The 18,504-nt window shown below is 45.2% G+C and overlaps 1 protein-coding gene across 1 annotated transcript in view; it reads left to right on the top strand.

Moving 5' to 3' along the window:
- CACNA2D2 (calcium voltage-gated channel auxiliary subunit alpha2delta 2) overlaps positions 1–18,504 on the top strand; it is an 806,035-nt gene that overhangs the window by 736,198 nt on the left and 51,333 nt on the right. Inside the window, exons 15-20 of the mRNA XM_084839654.1 lie at positions 1,580–1,669; positions 1,959–2,030; positions 7,856–7,930; positions 8,379–8,453; positions 13,426–13,497; positions 14,396–14,467. Coding sequence (XP_084695780.1) covers positions 1,580–1,669; positions 1,959–2,030; positions 7,856–7,930; positions 8,379–8,453; positions 13,426–13,497; positions 14,396–14,467 — 456 coding nt within the window. The remainder of the gene's footprint in view (positions 1–1,579; positions 1,670–1,958; positions 2,031–7,855; positions 7,931–8,378; positions 8,454–13,425; positions 13,498–14,395; positions 14,468–18,504) is intronic.

Here is an 18,504-nt window from a genome sequence, read left to right as displayed (position 1 = left end):
ATGGTCCCTGGGATGCTCACCCAGGGACCATAGGATTGTTCTCTAAGAGTCTATGAGAAAAACACCCAAAGGATGGAGGGCTCTGATGTTGGAGCCCGCAGTCCATCCTAAGCCCTGCCAGGCTCTTGCTGGCAGGGTAGGAGGAGTGATGGAGTCTTTTTTAGCCTCTCCATCCTTTCCTGAGGTCAGAGCCCCTCCTTCTCCCAACCTTGGGAGAGGGAGCCACTGCACAGCTTTCCGTAGTGGCTTGTAGCTGCTTGGAGGATGGAGGGGGAAGATCTACAGCCAGATCTCCTCCTCCAAGGTCAGAGCTGTGCCTCTGGTCCCAGAGGGGGAGATTCACTATGTACTATGGCCCCTCAGATGCTGTCCAGAGGTCATAGGATTGGTCTCTAAGTCCAGGGTCTAAGATCATCCACTGTTCTTAGTGTTGTTGTGAGGAGGATAAAATGGGCATGGGGGAAAACCGTGTACATTGCCCTGAACTCCTTGAGGAATGGGCAGGATAACAGCAAAATAGTAAAATATATCTGGGAAATTTACAAATAGTATTCCTCTGTTTTTTGTCCCCACATCTGGAAATCAGTGAGAGAGAAGACTGGGTTATAATTTCTCAGTACATACATGCAGTAGCTGGATGGGGTGAGGGAGTAGAACTGAGTGTGTGTGTGTGTGTGTGAGAGAGAGAGAGAGAGAGAGAGAGAGAGAGAGAGAAGCCATGTTGGACAAGACTTGTTTTAGTTTTAATATATGCTTAAGCAGCAGTCCTTGACAACAGATTGTAGGTGGGATGGAGGGCCCAATCAGCTTACGGTGTACTGGGCCAAACATTCCTGCTAGCACCCCATAGCTCAGAGTAAGCCATGACAGCAAGAACCAGAGTTTTTTGGGTGGGGGCTTGTTTCTCTGAAAGCTGTCCTAAATGTGTTTCTAGCCATACAAATTAGTGTAAGCAAATTTTATGCAAATTTGTGTCCCATGTGCCTGAGCCCTGGGCCTTTTAAGTACTTAGCAAGCCCACTGCTGGACTCATTTTCTGAGGATGCTTCTAGCCTTGTGAAACAGGATTGTCCTCCAGAAAATCCCCTTCTTTGCTGAAAAGATTTCTACTTCCAATACACTTGCAGCTATGAGCATGGAAAGACAGTGGTAATAAGCAAAAGTGAGCAATACACTTGGCTGTGTATGAAAGACAATTTGCAATACCGAAAGCTTCATGTCAGGCTTTTGGCCAATTCATTCTCCTTTTCCATCCTTTTGTAATGCTTTTCCATGATGCTTTAAATGCATTCTGCTGTAGGGCACTGATAACATCCTTCTTGCTACAGCAAGCAGGCCTCTGTCCTGGGATGAGAAGTGGTCTTCAAGCCTCCGATGGCGCTCTAAACTGTTACCAGCAGTCTGCTCCTCCAGTTATGCCAATGATGTATTTTCCCAAGCTAGGAATTAATGTGACCAAATATTCCTCACTTCAAGAGTGGCACCAATAGAGAGAGAAAGAGGGAGTATAGATGCTATACATCCTATTTCCTCCATGAGGTGAATGTATGTATGTGTCTTTCTTCCCCTTCTCCTACAGGAATACCTGGATGTTCTTGGAAGACCCATGGTCTTGGCAGGGGACAAAGCAAAACAGGTTCAGTGGACTAATGTCTATCAGGATGCTCTGGTAAGAAAAACAGCTTTGCAAGGTCCCACAATTGGCCTTCTAGGTTCATGTTCTTTTGCTGGTTTGGTCGGCGCGTTGCAACTCAATTAGATGGAATTACTTGCTGTCATGGGCTCCTTCAGTGTCCCCACCCCAGCATTCTAAGATTGATTTCTTCCCCGATTTCCTTCAGGAAACAGGCTGTGCCTGCTCCGCTTTCCGCTCATCAATGACACTGTTATACCTCCTGAACTGGCCAGTCTCCTGTGGGCAGTTCCTGGTGTTTATCATACTTTCTTCCTCTTGATAGGGTCTGGGCTTGGTGGTGACAGGCACTCTGCCAGTGTTCAACCTCACTGAGGATGGCAGCAATGGACAGAAGGTATGTTTTCACCTTGCAAGGTGCCCCCATCTCAACTTTGGCTTATAGCTGATTTTACCCTTGCTCCAAACTTGCGATCAGGGATCCACAATGGTTAGTGAAGTTCGCTTCCTGGGAGGGGGGGGTGCGCGCATGCACGCATGCACGAGAGAGAGTTTCAAATTGGGCTTTTGTCCTGCTTCATGCACAGGGAATTTTACAGGGGTCCAGATGACGTCATCTTCAACTTGTAACCCCCTCGTATTGTCCCACTGCTTCTTCCATCATTTTTCTTTCCACAAAAAGTTTGTTAAGGAAGAAAAGACGGAATAGCTACACCATATCTTTTGCTTTATAGTACTAGGTGCCCTCTGTCTGGAAGCATCCAGGGAGGGAGGGAGAGGAACTAGTGTCTACACAAAGGTTTATTTTGTTCTTTGTCTTTCATGCCTATGGTACCCTAACAACTGTAAACAGAAAAGGGTGTTTTCACATGTCATTAAATCAGTTCTAAATCAACCCAGTATTCAGTCTCTCTGACCAGTTTTGTGACATGCAAAAGTAGGAAGCATGGGGCAAGATGGTAAACTGATAGAGCAGGAATAGGCAATGTGATGCTCAGAGGCACCAGCGTGCCCCTGGATAGCTTTCCTGGTGTCCACCAAGGTGTCACCAAGACAAAGAGAGAGTGTGTCTATGGGTGATGATCCAGAGTGACAGAGAAAAAGAGATAGGGAGGAATGAGGTGTCTGGCAGGAAGGTGGGAAGAGAAAAAGAGATAGGGAGGAATGAGGTGTCTGGCAGGAAGGTGGGAAGAGAAAAAGAGTTTGCCTTCTGTGAAATGGGTTTCTCTTGGAGCTGAACTGTGGGTTCATAGGACTTGTTCAGTGTGTTGAGCTCAGACCCCATCTCTGCTTTGCGAAGTCTCTTGGGCAAGTTCCTTGCCCTTTGTGACTAGCCATGCCTCTCATGGCAGACATTTTGTGTTGGTGCCTGAGACAGTTTCTCCAATTGCCAAATGTGGCCCAAAAAGGCTGCTTGCCCATGTGATAGAGGGACAGTTGGATGGGATTTTTCTGGAGCAAATATAGCCACCCAACCCATCACTCAACCACCATCTTGTCCTGTCTATCTTCATTGCTTTTGCACAACAAAATTATAAAATTAGATCCAAAGGCTGCATACCCAGCCAATGTATTAAGTGTAAAGGAACCTGAAGTTAGGTATAGCAACAGGGAGGTAAATTCTTCCTTCATATAAGAGAAGAACAATAAGTATTTAAAAACATACCAGAAGAGACAATGTACACATAATCCCCCTGGCAAAGGTGAAGTACAGGCTGAAGGGGCAGGATTGCAGCTTGAGATCGATAGGCATATGCTCAAGAAACACCTCATTACTTTGAATGAGTTCAAATCTCCAGGGCCAGATGAATTGCATCCTAGAGTAATAAAGGAACTGGCAGAAGAGCTCTCAGAACCGCTGTCTAGTCTCTTTGAGAAATCATGGAGGACGGGGGAAGTGCCAGATGACTGGACGAGGGCTAATGTTGCCCCTATCTTCAAAAAGCGTAAAAAGGAGGAACCTGGCAACTACAGACCAGTCAGTCTGACATCAATCCCTGGGAAATTCTGGAGCAGATGATAAAGCAATCCATCTGTAAACACCTTGAAAACAATGCAATGATTACTCAAAGCCAACATGGATTTGTCAAGAATAAATCCTGCCAGATGAATCTGATCTCATTTTTTGATCAAGTCACCTCCCTTGTGGACCGTGGGAATGCTGTAGACATAATATACCTCGACTTCAGCAAGGCTTTCGACAAAGTGCCCCATGATCTCCTGATGAGCAAACTAGCTCAAAGTGGGCTAGATGAAACAACGATCCGGTGGATCCACAGTTGGCTACAGGATCAAACTCAAAGAGTGCTTATCAATGGGACCTTCTCAAACTGGGGAGAGGTAATGAGTGGGGTGCCGCAGGGCTCAGGCTGGGCCCAGTGCTCTTCAACATTTGTATTAATGACTTGGAGGAGGAGGTGCAGGGAATGCTGATCACATTTGCAGATGACACGAAATTGGGCGGGATAGCTAATACTTTGGAAGACAGAAACCAAATTCAAAGTGATCTTGATAGACTGGAGTGCTGGGCAGAAAACAACAGAATGACATTTAATAGGGATAAATGCCAAGTTCTGCACCTAGGAAAAACAAACCAAATGCACAGTTACAAGATGGGGGATACATGGCTCAACAACACTACAAGCAAGAAGGATCTTGGAATTGTTGTCAATCACAAGCTGAAGATGAGCCAACAATGTGATGTTTCTGCAAAAAAGGCCAATGCTCTTTTGGGCTGCATTCATAGAAGCATAGCTTCCAAATCCTGGGAAGTACTAGTTCCCCTCTACTCGGCACTGGTTAGGCCTCATCTGGAGTACTGTGTCCAGTTCTGGGCACCACACTTTAAGAAGGATGCAGACAAACTGGAGAGGGTTCAGAGGAGGGCAACAAAGATGATCAGGGCACTGGAAACAAAGCCCTATGAAGAGAGACTGAAAGAACTGGGCATGTTTAGCCTTGGGAAGAGAAGACTGAGGGGAGATATGATAGCACTCTTCAAGTACTTGAAAGGTTGTCACAGAGAAGAAGGCCAGGATCTCTTCACCATCATCCCAGAGTGCAGGACACGGAATAATGGGCTCAAGTTACAGGAAGCCAGATTCCGGCTGAACATCAGGAAAAACGTCCTGACTGTTAGAGCAATACGACAATGGAACCAATTCCCTAGGGAGGTGGTGGGCTCTCCCACACTGGAGGCGTTCAAGACAAGGCTGGACAGCCATCTGTCAGGGATGCTCTGGCTTGGATTCGTGCATTGAGCAGGGGGTTGGACTCGATGGCCTTGTAGGCCCCTTCCAACCCTACTACTATTCTATGATTCTAATCCATACTTCTGCATAAGGCAGGACAAAGAATTTCACCAGTTATTCCTGTTTTAAATGCCAACTTCATTGGATAAATACTGTCTTGTCAAGTCATCTAACCTCATTTTAAGCCCACAGTTATATCACCGGAGGAAGGGAGAAGCAATAGGATTGTTGTGCTGTCGTTCAGAGAATGTGCAGTGATGTATCCAAAACACATGAGCACAAATTAGCGATGAGACACGTAAGACATGGGCCTTGTGTGAATGGTCTGGGAGCTTCCTGTGCTGCAATATTGCCAAAGGTCAGCAGGGCATGGACCCGCTCAGTACCTGGATTGGAGATCAGTGGGAGCCCCATGTAAGCCAACAACAACAACAACAACATAGCAGCAGTGTCTATGCCTTTAGTATTTCAAGGACATTTGTCACACTTCACAATGGCAGCTGACTTCCCAGACAAATGAGCTTCACTAAAAAGATCAGAAATGCCTCCCTTCTCCCCAGTGAGTAGAATACCAGCATGTGTCCATTGTCTGTCTCAGCTGCCTTGTGCTCCTGCGTTCGTGTTTGTTTAGATTTATTAGCAGTAATAGAGCTGCCATGGCATTTGATGTCAGCTTGTTTTTAAGCAGGCAATGATCTGTTTCTCAACTTGGTAAGCGACAAGGCCAAAGACCAAGCCATTTATTCTCCAGGGAGCCTGGTTATTGCCTCATAAAGCAGCATGGCAGCTCCACTGCAACAATTATCCCATGCTGTGCATTGTAGCATTTGATATGGTGGCTTGTTGCAGGTGCAGGCATTGGTGTCCCTGTCAAAGAAGGATGTACTTAAAGCGATATGCATTTAGGACAGGAGAGCCTGAGAAGGGACTGACGTCAGTGTCCCCATCAATCTTGGGGAAGGCCCTTGTTTGCCCTGCACTGCACAGCTACTGGGATCAATTTGCTTTGGGCTACATCCCAGAAGACCATGTGCCAGACATACAGCCCTCTTGAACAATCCTGCCTGGGGGTTAGGGACTAAGCTTCTCTGTTGTCCCAAGCAAGATCGACTCTCTCTTCTGTCCTGGACCTATAGATTGAGAGCCAGTCTAGACAGTGCCAGGTCTGATTACCTGGGTCACTTACTGGTTGAATTGTGTAGCGCAGGAAATTAGCTTTCACCCTCTAGGTTCCCATGGCTCTCCAGTGTGAGTGCTGAGGCCACCTCTCTTTGCTGCTCATGTCAGGACATTATAAAATCTAGCAACCCTGAAGCATGTGGATGTTATTGGACTGGGTTGGGTGCTTCTCGCTGGTTCTTCCATCACAATTCCCATAGGCAGGAGGATGCCTGAGCGTGCAGCAGTCTTCCTCAGCTTCCCTAGACTTTGGTTAGAACTTGGTAGACTCAGTCTGCATCTGTTCAGGGACCAGAAACTCCTTTGTCCTGTGGAAAACAGCACATAGGCATCACACAGCGCAATGCAGGTCTCAGATTGAGATTGAATTTCATCCCAGAGAATTTGAAATCCTCAAAAATCATAGTATCAAGTGAAAAGCAGCAACTGGCAACAGATAACTCTAGAATTAACCTTCACTGCCAATGTAACTGGACTGAGTCACCCACTGTTCTCAGTTCATAAGAGATTCCAGTAACATTACAGAGCAACAACTGACTTCTGCAGACTTGTTCTGACAACCATAATGTACTTTCCTGAGTGGTTTGGGAATGGCATATCCTGGAATACGGCTACAAAGGGCCAAACCAGACAATATATGAAATGCACGATTCTTTCTGTTTCTATGTATTTTGGTTTTTGTTAAATAAGGGGTCTTACTCAGGGTCAGGACCGTGGCACATGGTGAGGTGGATTTAAATTTTTCCACCTGTGCTGCAGTCCTGACCAAAGACACGTACCACCCCCACCACCCCCGCAAAGGTGCCATTTGCTACTGGGGTGGGCTGCTATTGGCCCCAGTGCCCTCCTCCGCTGCTTCCTTCCGCAGGGGATTGTTGGAGAACTTCTCTGTCCTCCCATAGCTTGTGGTGCGGATTTCCCCTTTCAACAGTAGAAGGGTAGACAGTCTCCTAGGAGTTCTGGGATGCTATTGACATCACATTTACCTAAGTCTGATAAGTGGAAACTATAACATGGATCCAAGGGACATATTAGTTTGTTTACATGGTGATGTTAAGTTATCACATATGTTGATTTAGTCCTGGATGAACTCAAACCTATGGTCACTGGCTCACCATGTCATAATTTTACTTCCTTTGGGGAGACTGTGCAATCCAGATGTGTACTTGAACTAGTGTACAAGACTAGTTCAACATGTGAAAAAACAAAGAAAGTCACAAGGGGCAGTAATAAGGAGATCAAGATATGAAACCTCTGGGAGTGTGAAGTGTCATTCTACCACCCTCTTCAACTTGGATTTTCTTTTTCTGGCATGAGTATTAGACTTTTTGCTATGTAGCTAAGCTATGCCATGTTCTGTCCTTATCTTTAGACCAGGGATGGGCAATCTGCAGCTCTGGGGCTGCATGTGGCCCTCAATCTAATTTCATGTGGCCTTCGGCCTCATTTCAAAAACCCTCTGCACATGATCAGTTCCGACTTCTGGCAAGAGCAATCTGTCCCTTCCCTGGCAGCCCACTGGGCAGGAAAGGAGAGAAAAGGGGGTGGCAGAAAGAGAAAAGGAATGACTGACACACTTTTGGCTGTGGCCCTACCCACCGGTGGGCAGTGACTTAGGCTGGGCCCATCACTGATGGCCCCCGACAGATTGCCCTTGACAGGAAAAAGGCTGCCCAGCACTGCTTCTGACCAAAGACTTGGAATAGAGAGTACATCTCTAGTAGACTATGCCTGTTTAGCATGATTTCAGATTTGAATGTAACTACTATCTTTGTTGTTTTTATGTTTGCAGAACCAGCTCATCCTGGGTGTTGTGGGGATTGACGTAGCTCTGAATGATATTAAGAAGCTGACACCGCGATACAATGTGCGTAAAGAATAGATGCCCTTCCCTCAGAATGGGATTCTTACACACTCCAGCCTCCCCACAGATTCAGCCATGATAAAAGCAGGCAGGCAGGGAAGACGGACTTCTTTGAGAATTAGCATGAGGTTTATCTTTGCACAGAATTCTCCTAATTACTTTCTTTACTCCAAATCATCCTCACCTAGCTCCTGTTGATGGGACCTCTTCTGTAGGAACAGAACTGGAAATCTGCTCCTTTGGTTTAGAATACCTTATAAACATTTGTTCTGTGCTCAGGGTTGGGTCTTAGAGGAGGAGGCAATAGAGGTGGTGGCACAGAGATCTGTAGACTTCTTTGTGATCATGGCAGGGAACTTTAATGCAATTCAGCTCTTTCTTTTCTATTTGAGCTGTCATTTGTTTCTCGTTTTGTTTCTCAAAACCCTTCTTGTTTTGTCTTCCCATCCAGTTAGGGGCTAACGGCTATGTATTTGCTATTGATCTGAATGGATATGTATTGTTACACCCAAATCTACGACCCCAGGTAAGAGCAGTTTCTTCTCCTCTGAATATCATTGTCCACCCACCATCATCAACAAAAGATTATGTGCGCTTTCATCCCATATGCCCTGTAGCATTAGCAGCCTCCACAAAATGTCTTCGTGTGTGTCTGTAGGGCATTATCTGCTGCCTGTCTCCACTTTTCATCATGACATGCACCCACGAAAATATCCATAGGCCACTGACATTTTTTCCTTCAAATTTAAATGTAATAAGGAGTGACCCATTTCATTCTTCCAGCAAAATGTTCTTGCCGTTGTGTGAATCATGGATGCATCTGCCTAACGGCGGCTACTTAGTGCTGTCTAGCTGGGAATTAATGAGTTGGGTGGAAATGTTAGTGGTGGCAATTTGCCATCAGATTGAAAGCATATACAAACAGCTGTCCCAAACAAAGGGCACCATCCATATTTATCTATCACTGAGCCATAGATTTACCACCATATGCCACCATTTAACTACAAAGCAAATATGATATCCGAAAGCATCAGTGCTCCCTGCCTATAGAGTGTAGGTGATGGTTGTTATTATTGACCAACAGCCAAAACTTTGCCTAATCGTTTAAAATCAGTATGTGAAATGTATCCCTCTGCACTTATCTGGCCCCACCCCTGTCTGTCAATGTAACACAACAGCCCTGTCTTCCCCTGGGATCTTTGTGAAGACCTCAGCCCCCCTGCCCTGGCCCCCGTCTGTCTCTTTGGTTCTCTGCCCTCTCAATTTCTAGCCATTAGCATCCCTAGATCACTATTTTTCTAGCCTCCTTGCAACACAATTTTTTCTAACCCAGGCCATATGTGAATATTTTTCTTCAACCACACTGACCTTCCACTGTTTTCACAGTAGATGCACAGACTTACAAAGTATTCCTTTAAATTATTAAGTGCAGAAACATGCTGTGATGTCTTTCACAGAACGTTCATGGATGTTATATCTGCTGAGAGCAGATGATCAGTCATAGAATGTTTTAAATTAGGCCTGTAGCCAAAGATTTGGTTGGTTGTTTTGAATCAATATATGAAATTTAGCTCCCTTTTCTGTTTTCAAAAAGTGTCTCCATTTTCAAAATCTCTGTTTCCAAAAAGTAGAAGATTTAGGCTGCAATCCTATACCCACTTGCCTCGGAGGAAGCCCCATTGAGCTCAGTTGACTTCCTTCTGCATAGACTTGCATAGGATTGCACAATGGTACCCTGTTTGTTTGATTGATTGATTGATTGATTGATTGAATTTCTTAATCGCCCATCTGGCCAGTCACCCAGCCACTCTGGGCGATGTACAGCAATACAACAGTTTTAAAACAATAAAATTCTACATTAAAACATCATATTTCTAAAAATACCCTAACCCACACCAAATGCCTGCCTGAACAACCACGTTTTTAATGCATGGCAGAAGCTCATTAAAGAGGGGGCATGGCGGAATTCCCTAGGGAGGGAGTTCCATAGAGTTTGGGCCACCACAGAGAAGGCCGTCTCCCTCATCCTCACCAGCCTAGCTGTCCTGGCTGATGGGACAGAGAGAAGGACATCCGAGGCTGATCTCGTTAAGCAGCCTGTCTGGTGTTGCTGGAGGCGCTCCTTGAGATAGGCTGGGCTAGAACCATATAGGGTTTTAAAGGTCAAAACCAACACCTTGAATTTGGCCCGGAAAACAACTGGTAACTAGTGCAACTCCTTCAACACCAGAGTGATGTGATCACGCCGGCAGCTGCCTTTAATCAAGCAAGCCTCCACATTCTATACCAGCTGCAGCTTCTGAACCATCTTCAAGGGTAACCCCACGTAGAGTGCATTACAGTAGTCCAGATGAGAGGAGACCAGGGCATGTTCTACTGATGGGAGCAGATGGTCAGGAAGGTAGGGCGCAGCCTCTATATCAGATGGAGTTGGTACAGCACTGTCCAGTTCACAGCTGACACCTGAGCCTCCATGGGCAGCTGGGAGTCTAAAATGACCCCCAGGCTGTGGGCCTGGTCTTTCAAGGGTAGCGGTACCCCATTCAACACCAGGTCAACATCCCCCAACCTCCTTTGGTCTCCCACCAAAAGTACCTCGGTCTTGTCAGGGTTCAGCTTCAGCTTATTCCTCCCCATCCAGCCACTCACTGTCTCCAGACATTTGGATAGGGATTCTACAGCCATCCTTGGTGAAGAATTAAACGAGAGGTAGACCTGCATGTCATCCACATATTGATGACACTACACCCCAAACTTCCTGATGATAGCCCCCAGCGGCTTCACATAGATGTTAAATAGCATTGGGGAGAGGATGGAACCCTGTGGCACCCCATAAGTGAGCGGCCAGTGCTACCCTCTGGTACCTGCCGGAGAGGAAGGACCGGAACCACCGCAATACAGTGTCTCCAATGCCCAACCCCTCCAGGCGGTCCAGGAGGATACCGTGGTCAATGGTATCAAAAGCCGCTGAGAGGTCGAGGAGAACAAGGAAGGAGCATTCGCCCCTATCCAAAGCCCTCCTCATATCATCCACCAAGGCGACCAAGGCCATTTCTGTCCCATGCCCAGGCCTGAAGCACAACTGAAATGGATCTAGATAATCATCTTCTTCTAAGTGTGCCTTCAACTGCATCGCCACCACCCCCTCAGTCACCTTGCCCCAAATGGCAGATTCAAGACTGGGCGAAAATTGTTCAGAACTTGGGGACCCAAGGAGGGCTTTTTTAAAAGCGGTCTTATCACTGCCTCCTTGAGAGCTGATGGCATCACTCCCTCCTCAAGGGAGGCGTTCACCACCACCCTGCTCCCCTCACCCAGCCTCTCTCTGCAGCTCATAATGAGCCAAGATGGGCAAGGAGCAAGTAAGCAGGTGGTTGGCCTTACAGATGAAAGCACCTTGTCCACTTCATCAGAAGGAAGAAGCTGGAACCTATCCCACAAAACCAGTTTATTACAACATGATTATCTAACATGGCTGATAAATGGTGACTGGAGAGACAGCAGGGTTGATCCCAAGGCACTCAGGGATTCAGTGAATCTAGTTTTCATCTAATTATTCACCACTCCAGTGTTGGGGCCCATTTGCTGTGCTTAATGTGGAGCAGGAAATGGTGTTCCTGTCAGCGACAAAGCGCTAATTGGCATGTCTTGAGAATATGATATATGGACTTCCTCTCCACTCCTGGCAGGTGTAGACAAGAATTACCTGGACCCCTGTATGAAATATTACATCCTTGGGATATTAAACAAAAGAAAAGGAATGAATGAGGAACCCTGGGCTAATTTACCCTGGGGGAAGCTCTGTATCCATCAGGGTGGGTCAAGGGAAACTGGCTTCCAGCTCAGATACTAGTCAAATAAATCTATCACTAAAAGGCCAGCCAGGAATTAGGGCACTGAGAAATGGCACCGATCAAAGTGAGAGATGTTTCATTGGCAGAAACTTCCAGCTCAGTTCATTAGCATTATTAATAGGCAGGTGATGTGGCAGAGATGGACAGAAACTGCAGCAATTTATTTAGTCACCTCAGTCCTGCACTGATCAACAACAATTTAAATTGCTCAGTGCAGTAGGACCACCACCAGCCAGGACTCCTTGCATTTTCTGTGTGTTTGGCCTGAACTTAATCAACTTTTGCAGAAATACCTCCATTCAAGAAGAGGCACTATTCCCTTTTGACATACACAACTCTAGGTGATGGGTTCTCTTGGCACATGGATGGATGGTGTCTTTCTGGACACCTGTGGAATCTATCTAGCTGTGAATGGTTCTGCTTTGCTTCCAAAAAAAACCACCAGCGAACTCCAGCAATTGAATGTAGGTGCAGCATTGAGGAGGGGGGATAGATCTGAAGGCCAGTTTCTGGTCTCTACGAGTGTTATGAGGGGAATGAAACAGGGATGGGAAAGAATTCTATCCACATCTCCCAGAACTGATCCCTTGTATAGTTTGGATATTTTACCTACAGAGAAATCAGTATGGAATTATTATTTCACTTTTGTAGCTGAATAGCATTTGACATACAAAACCCTGTTCTGGAACCTCTAGGCCAGGTTCTGACAAAACAACCTTTAATTGGACATCTTGATCTGTCAGGGTCTCCTCTGAGTGCTGTCTTGACAACACTGAACAGAATGATTCAGCAGATGATGTACGTTCCGTGCTTCTATTTCCTCAACAGCAAAATGTGAGGATGGTGGAGAATTCTGCCCTGTTTCCCCACCAAGTCTTCTGGCAGGAGCAGAAGCATTTTCAGAATGGATCCAGGGCCTGCTGCTTTCTGTTGGGCTCCAGGCTGATCCAGGAATACAGGGAGGCCTCCAATACAAGGCAGGAGAGACATTTTTGTCTTTCCCTTCCTGCCATGGAGGTTTTGGAACATGTGGAACAGAGTGTCCTTTTTAAGTCCTCCCTCCCGCACCTATAGGACTACTTGGCAGAGAACAACATACACCCCTGCCTGCATCTGAGACTATCGAGTGGGAGAGGGTGATTTCACACCACAAAGGGCCAGAAATAGGTATCTATTTTAAAACGTTTACACCCCACCTGATCTTCAAGGGGTTCTGGCAGCTCACAAAAAAGTTGGTATAGCCAGAGATCTAACTGGAAGGATGCGTTTATTTGTGAAATTAACACATCCTTCCAGTTCAATCTCCCCCTATAACTGACAGTCTGAGATGCAAGCAAGGGGATAGTGTGTGTGTGTGTGTGTGTGTGTGTGAGAGAGAGAGAGAGAGAGAGAGAGAGAGAGAGAGAGACTTTCTGTCAACAGACTGTTTCTCCACTGTTGCAGGAAAAAATGCTCCAATGAGGGAATTAAAAACAACCTGCCAGCATTTCAGATGGCTGAACATTATAATTTGTGATGAATGGCAAGGCATCATACTATCCATGCTGTGAGAAGGTCTAGAACGAGGACAATTTTGACATACTTACAGCGCACCAGACAATGGTTTGAGATTCTCACCCATTCACCATCTCATTTTCCTTTCAGATCATCAATTTCCAGGAACCTGTGACGTTAGACTTTCTTGATGCTGAACTAGAGGATGAGAACAAAGAGGACGTAAGTGGTGCATTGGAGATGGCAGATAAATGCAGGCAACACATTAATTCTTACCATGTGGACAAAGTTCTACACCAAATGTAAAGTGCTAATGGCATCACTATAGCCTTCTTCTCACTGCAGCAAAGAAAGATTCCACCATTGTTACCTTTCCAGATATGCCCCAATATTGTATCAGACACCAATGCATCTTCCTTAGTCAACTAGGTGCTGTCATTACAACAGGAGCCAACCAGTAATGGTGGCAATTGGCAATGACCTCTGCACATATACATACATGATTCATTTCTTACATTTTTACGTAGGAAATGGCATATTCCCTGGATATACACCATCATGTGTGACAATTACATACGTGGCTACTTTGTCACATGCCAGAGTAATCCACCACTAAACATGGCTTCTTGCCACATGTACATGCAGTGTCTATATAGGTAGCACATGCAGTTTGGTACATCAGAATGATAACCTGCAAAGGAAATTTGTCATGTGTGAAACTGCATTTAAAGGTGTGTCCACTTATTCCAGAGTTACAATCATGATGCATTTTACACAGAGCTTGTAGATAGGATCTGTTCTTTGGCCAATAGCATACGTATGCCCTGAGATTTTGACAGAATTCAGAGAAACAGCAGAGGGAGGGAGGGAAGGGGCTGAGTGGAGAACATCCAAGGGTATAAATCCTACCTCCATCAATGAGGCCAGGGCTCTTGACTTCTACAGCATCTGGTTGGAGAATACAGGCAAAGTTTTTCTATTTTCATTGCCCATGTCAAGGTTTTCTTGAGAGGTGAAGTGAAGGAGAGAGGGGTAAGAGGTGTGTCCAGTTCCCATGTGCTACTTCTGGCATTCAACACTGTGTGGTACCCAACCCCACTTCATGTTTCTCTCCCCCCAGATCCGGAGAAGCATGATAGATGGAATGAAAGATCAGCGATACATCAGGACTCTGATCAAGTCCCAAGATCAGGTAAAAGCCTGTTGTGGACCTTGGGAAAGCTAAGACAATATGAGAGGGATGGTCTGTGCTGTCAGATTTTTAAAAGACTGAATTATAGTTAGCCTATTACTATACTGAATAGAGAAGAGATGCAGGAAGGCTGGGACTAAACATGAAAACTTATGAAGCTGCCTTATACTAAGTTAAACTATTGGCCCTTCTAGGTCAAGGGTAGGCAACCTGGTGCCCTCCAAATGTTGGACTACATCTCCCATAAGCCCCAGCCAGCATAGCCAGTGGTCGGGGATTATGAGAGCTGTAGTCCAAAACATCTGGAGGGCACCAGGTTGCCTAGCCTTGATGTAGCCCAGCATTTTCTATTCTGCCTCGTAATGGCTTCTCAAGGTCTTAAGCCAAGGCCTTTCCCAGCCCTGCTGCCTGATGTCCTTTTAACTGGTGATGCCAGGGACTGAACGTGAATCCTTGTGCAGGCAAAGCTTGTCTTCTACCATGGAGCTATATGGTCCCTCCCTTGAGTACATCTGGTATGAAAATACTGGCGGTGCCTTGGGATAAGTCCTATTACAACCAAGATTTCATTACAGTGTCCCTAAGGAAATCTGGCATCCTGGCCTGATAGTTTATGATCGTCAACTTATGGAGTTTTTGTTCAGCAGAGCAGTTAGTTTGTGCTTGGGCACTTTTGATCTGGGAGGGGATAGAGGTGCCCCTATTCAGGTTGTTTCAGGTAGATAGACCAGTAGGGATTAGACATGCCATTCAAGGGGAAAGGAGGTCATGACATTCCTCTCCTTTTCCAGTCCTTCCTCCAGCCAAGGGAACTTGAGTTCCTCAGTTGCTGTGCTGATCTTCCTTCCAGCCTTGTGGTGCTTCTCTTTAATATCAGGTCAGTTCAAATTAAATGATAGTCATCCAGGACATGATCCTAGATGAGAGGGCTGACCTGGCTTACATTACCAAAATGTGAGTGGACAAGCTGGGAGGTGATTACCTCACCTTTGTCCGTCTTATTTTTGGTACAGCATCAACATAGGCCAAGAACCAGCAGTGGGGCAGGGGTGGGGTTTCTGTAGTCTATAAAGATTTCCTCTCCTTCTCCAGGGTTCATGTCCAGTTGGGTGCAGTTTTAAGAGCTTATCACTGGTGTTGGGTAGGAATGAACAAATCAGTCCATACCACTTTCTCTCACTTCTGATTTTTTTTCAATCACAAGTTCATTCTGTCTCATTTCTGCATCAATCTGCAAAGTTTCTTTTTAAGGTTTGGACAAAAATACATGATTTTCTTTTGATATGCTATTCTAAGCTGCACATTTTTGTGTGCAGTTCTTCCTAGTGAATGCATGTTGGAATGCTATTTTCCATAGTGTATGCATTTTGTATGCAATTTTCTCTAATGTGTACGTTTTTGTATGCATTTTTTAAACAGAGAACTGCATTGCAAAATATTCAGAAGTGTGAAAACCAAAGGAAAACTGGGTTCAAATTCAGAAATTCACATATTCATGAAGAGCAAATTTGGTCAGTTCCTGCCAAAAAGCAAATTGAACAAAAATCTCTGCCAGTCCTAGTGTTGGCTGCCATAAGATCCATGGAGCTGACCCAACATGCTATTGGCCGAACACATTTGGCAGATCACACTGGACATGGTGTTTTGGCTGAACAGGATTGTGATCTGGATTAGAGGATTTTTTGTTTACCTCCATGTCATGGTCAGATCACTTCCTACTGAGATTTAAACTTCCAGTTATTATTCCTCTGTAGTCCACCCTCTGAGGCTGATGGATCCAAATGGATTCCAGAGAGCCCTTGGAGAGTTTGTGACTGGCATGGCTGCTGCTCCTATTGAAGCCTGGGGCACCCTGTGGGATATGGAGATTACTCAGGTGGTAGATGCAATTGCTCCTAAACATCCTCTCCTCTTGACTGGAGCCCAATCTGCTCTTTGGTTTTCTGAGTAGCTACAGGCAATGAAGCAGTTGGAAAGATGGCTGGAATACAGATGTTGGAAGACTCACAGTGAGCCCAATGGAACATAAGTAAGAGCTCATTATCAAGCCTGTTTATGTTTGGTGATGGTGGTTAAGAAGCAATACTTCACCAGCATTACATCCTCTGAGTGCTTTTCTATGTGGTTCAGGGTTTTCTCCAGCTTGACTGTCAGGGGAGGATGAACCCGCAGAAGCCCTCTGTGACTTATTTGTGAATTTAAAATTGCTTGCACTTGCTACAAACTTAACACCTTTCATTCTTCAGTACAGTCTTTAGATGTGTCCAGTGTCCAGTCTGATTTTGTTGGATGAATTTCAGCTGTTGAAGCCTGAGGATGTGGACAAGGTGCTTGGGAGAGTACAGTCAACCACCTGTACTTTTAACCCTTGTCCTTCCTAGCTTATCACATCTTGTAGAAAGGGAGTGATCAGCTGGGTCCAGGAGGTGATTAGTGCTTCATTATGAGAGTGGTCCCTACCTTAAAAGAGGGAGTGGTGAGACCACTCCTTAAGAAACATTCCCGGGACTCCAAATATTATAACTATTGGTCACTCACAAATATCGCTTCTTGGGCAAGTTGCTTGAGTGGGTGCTTGTTGGGCAAGTCCAGTTACTCTGGGATGAAACTGATTATCTTTATTTCAGTCTGGTTTCAGGCCTATGTTTTTCTGATGGATGACCTGTGCTGGGAGAGGGATGGGGGAGTGTGACGTTCCTTGTTCAGCTGGACTTGTCGGTGGTTTTCAATGCCATCAAGCATAGTATTATTCTGGATAAGCTAGGTTGGGAACTGGAGGAACTGTACTTGGGTGGTTTCATTCCTGCTTTGATGTTCAATTCCAGAAGGGAGTGCTGGAGACTATTGCTCAGCCCCTTGGTACTTGTAATATGAGATTGTGGCAGACATGGGAGTGGGGAGCTTTCCCTACTTGCAGACCTTCTTTCTGAAAGGGTTCCCACAGGCTAATCCGAGCCTGAACACTCAGCAGCTAGAGAGGTTCACCTGGCACCCATGTTGTACTCCTTTCAGCACCAGGTGAAGACCTTTTTATTTTCCCAGCATTTTAGCATTCTGCTCTTTTAGCTCTTCTGTTTTAAATCTGTATTTTAAATCTCTGCATTCCTGCTAGGTTTTATTGTGGTTCTACTTTTATATTGTAGTTTTAAGCTTTTATATCATTTAATGCGGTACCTTGGGGTTTTAATTTTTGTGAGCTGCCCAGAGAGGTTCAGCTATGAGGCGGTATAGAAATGTAATAAATAAATAAATGTCCCCTCCCTTCAGCCCAACCCTAGGAGAAACAACAAAAGAGTTTTGGATTTACTTTCCCGAAGTCTAGAGGATATCAAAACTTACAGAACATTGTGAAGTCTTCTTAGAACACGAAGTGGGTAGCTTAACAACTGTGCAGTCTTAGCAGAGGGAGATGATTTTAGTGAGAAATTCCGGAGAGGAACACCTTTATAAACCAATGAAGCCAAATGCCAAAATGTAAATAATTTTATCTGGGAATGGAGTGGAGGCAGAGACAACAGTCTCTCACACACAGAGACATGTAAATAAAATTCAGAAAAGTCAATTTAAGCTAGCTAGTTATATTTACCTGAGTAGAATCATGGGTTTCAAATCATGTGTGGAGTTCCTTGCAGGAAAAATAATCTGAGGAAACACGCAAGCATCTTTGGAATCCAGATTTGGACAAAAATGTGTTGTGATGCTTCACCTTGTTATGGGGATTTGAGGCCAGTAAAAGCCAGCCTCCTAATGGAGACAGATTGTTGTTGGAAACTAATTGTGAAAGAGGCTCCATCTCTGATACAAGTGGACTAGGTAGTCAGTAATAGATTCTAAAGATTATTTAAAGATTCTAACCTTATATTACAGAAGGATATTGAACTTATATTACAAAACGATTACAGTTCCAACCACATAGACTATTGGGGAAAAGAGGATTAACCTGAGGAAGTGTATTGGGAAATAAAACACATGATATCTGTCTATTCAGGAGTCAGGATTTCACTGCACTGCCAAATTGTAGATACTCAAGGTGGCAC

This window comes from Heloderma suspectum, chromosome 2 (genome assembly GCF_057233095.1).
Source record: "Heloderma suspectum isolate Gila_16-S chromosome 2, 16-S_ref, whole genome shotgun sequence".
NCBI classification, from domain to species: Eukaryota; Metazoa; Chordata; class Lepidosauria; order Squamata; family Helodermatidae; genus Heloderma; species Heloderma suspectum.
Note: the sequence above shows the minus strand (reverse complement) of the source record. Positions and strands in the feature narration are given on the sequence as shown.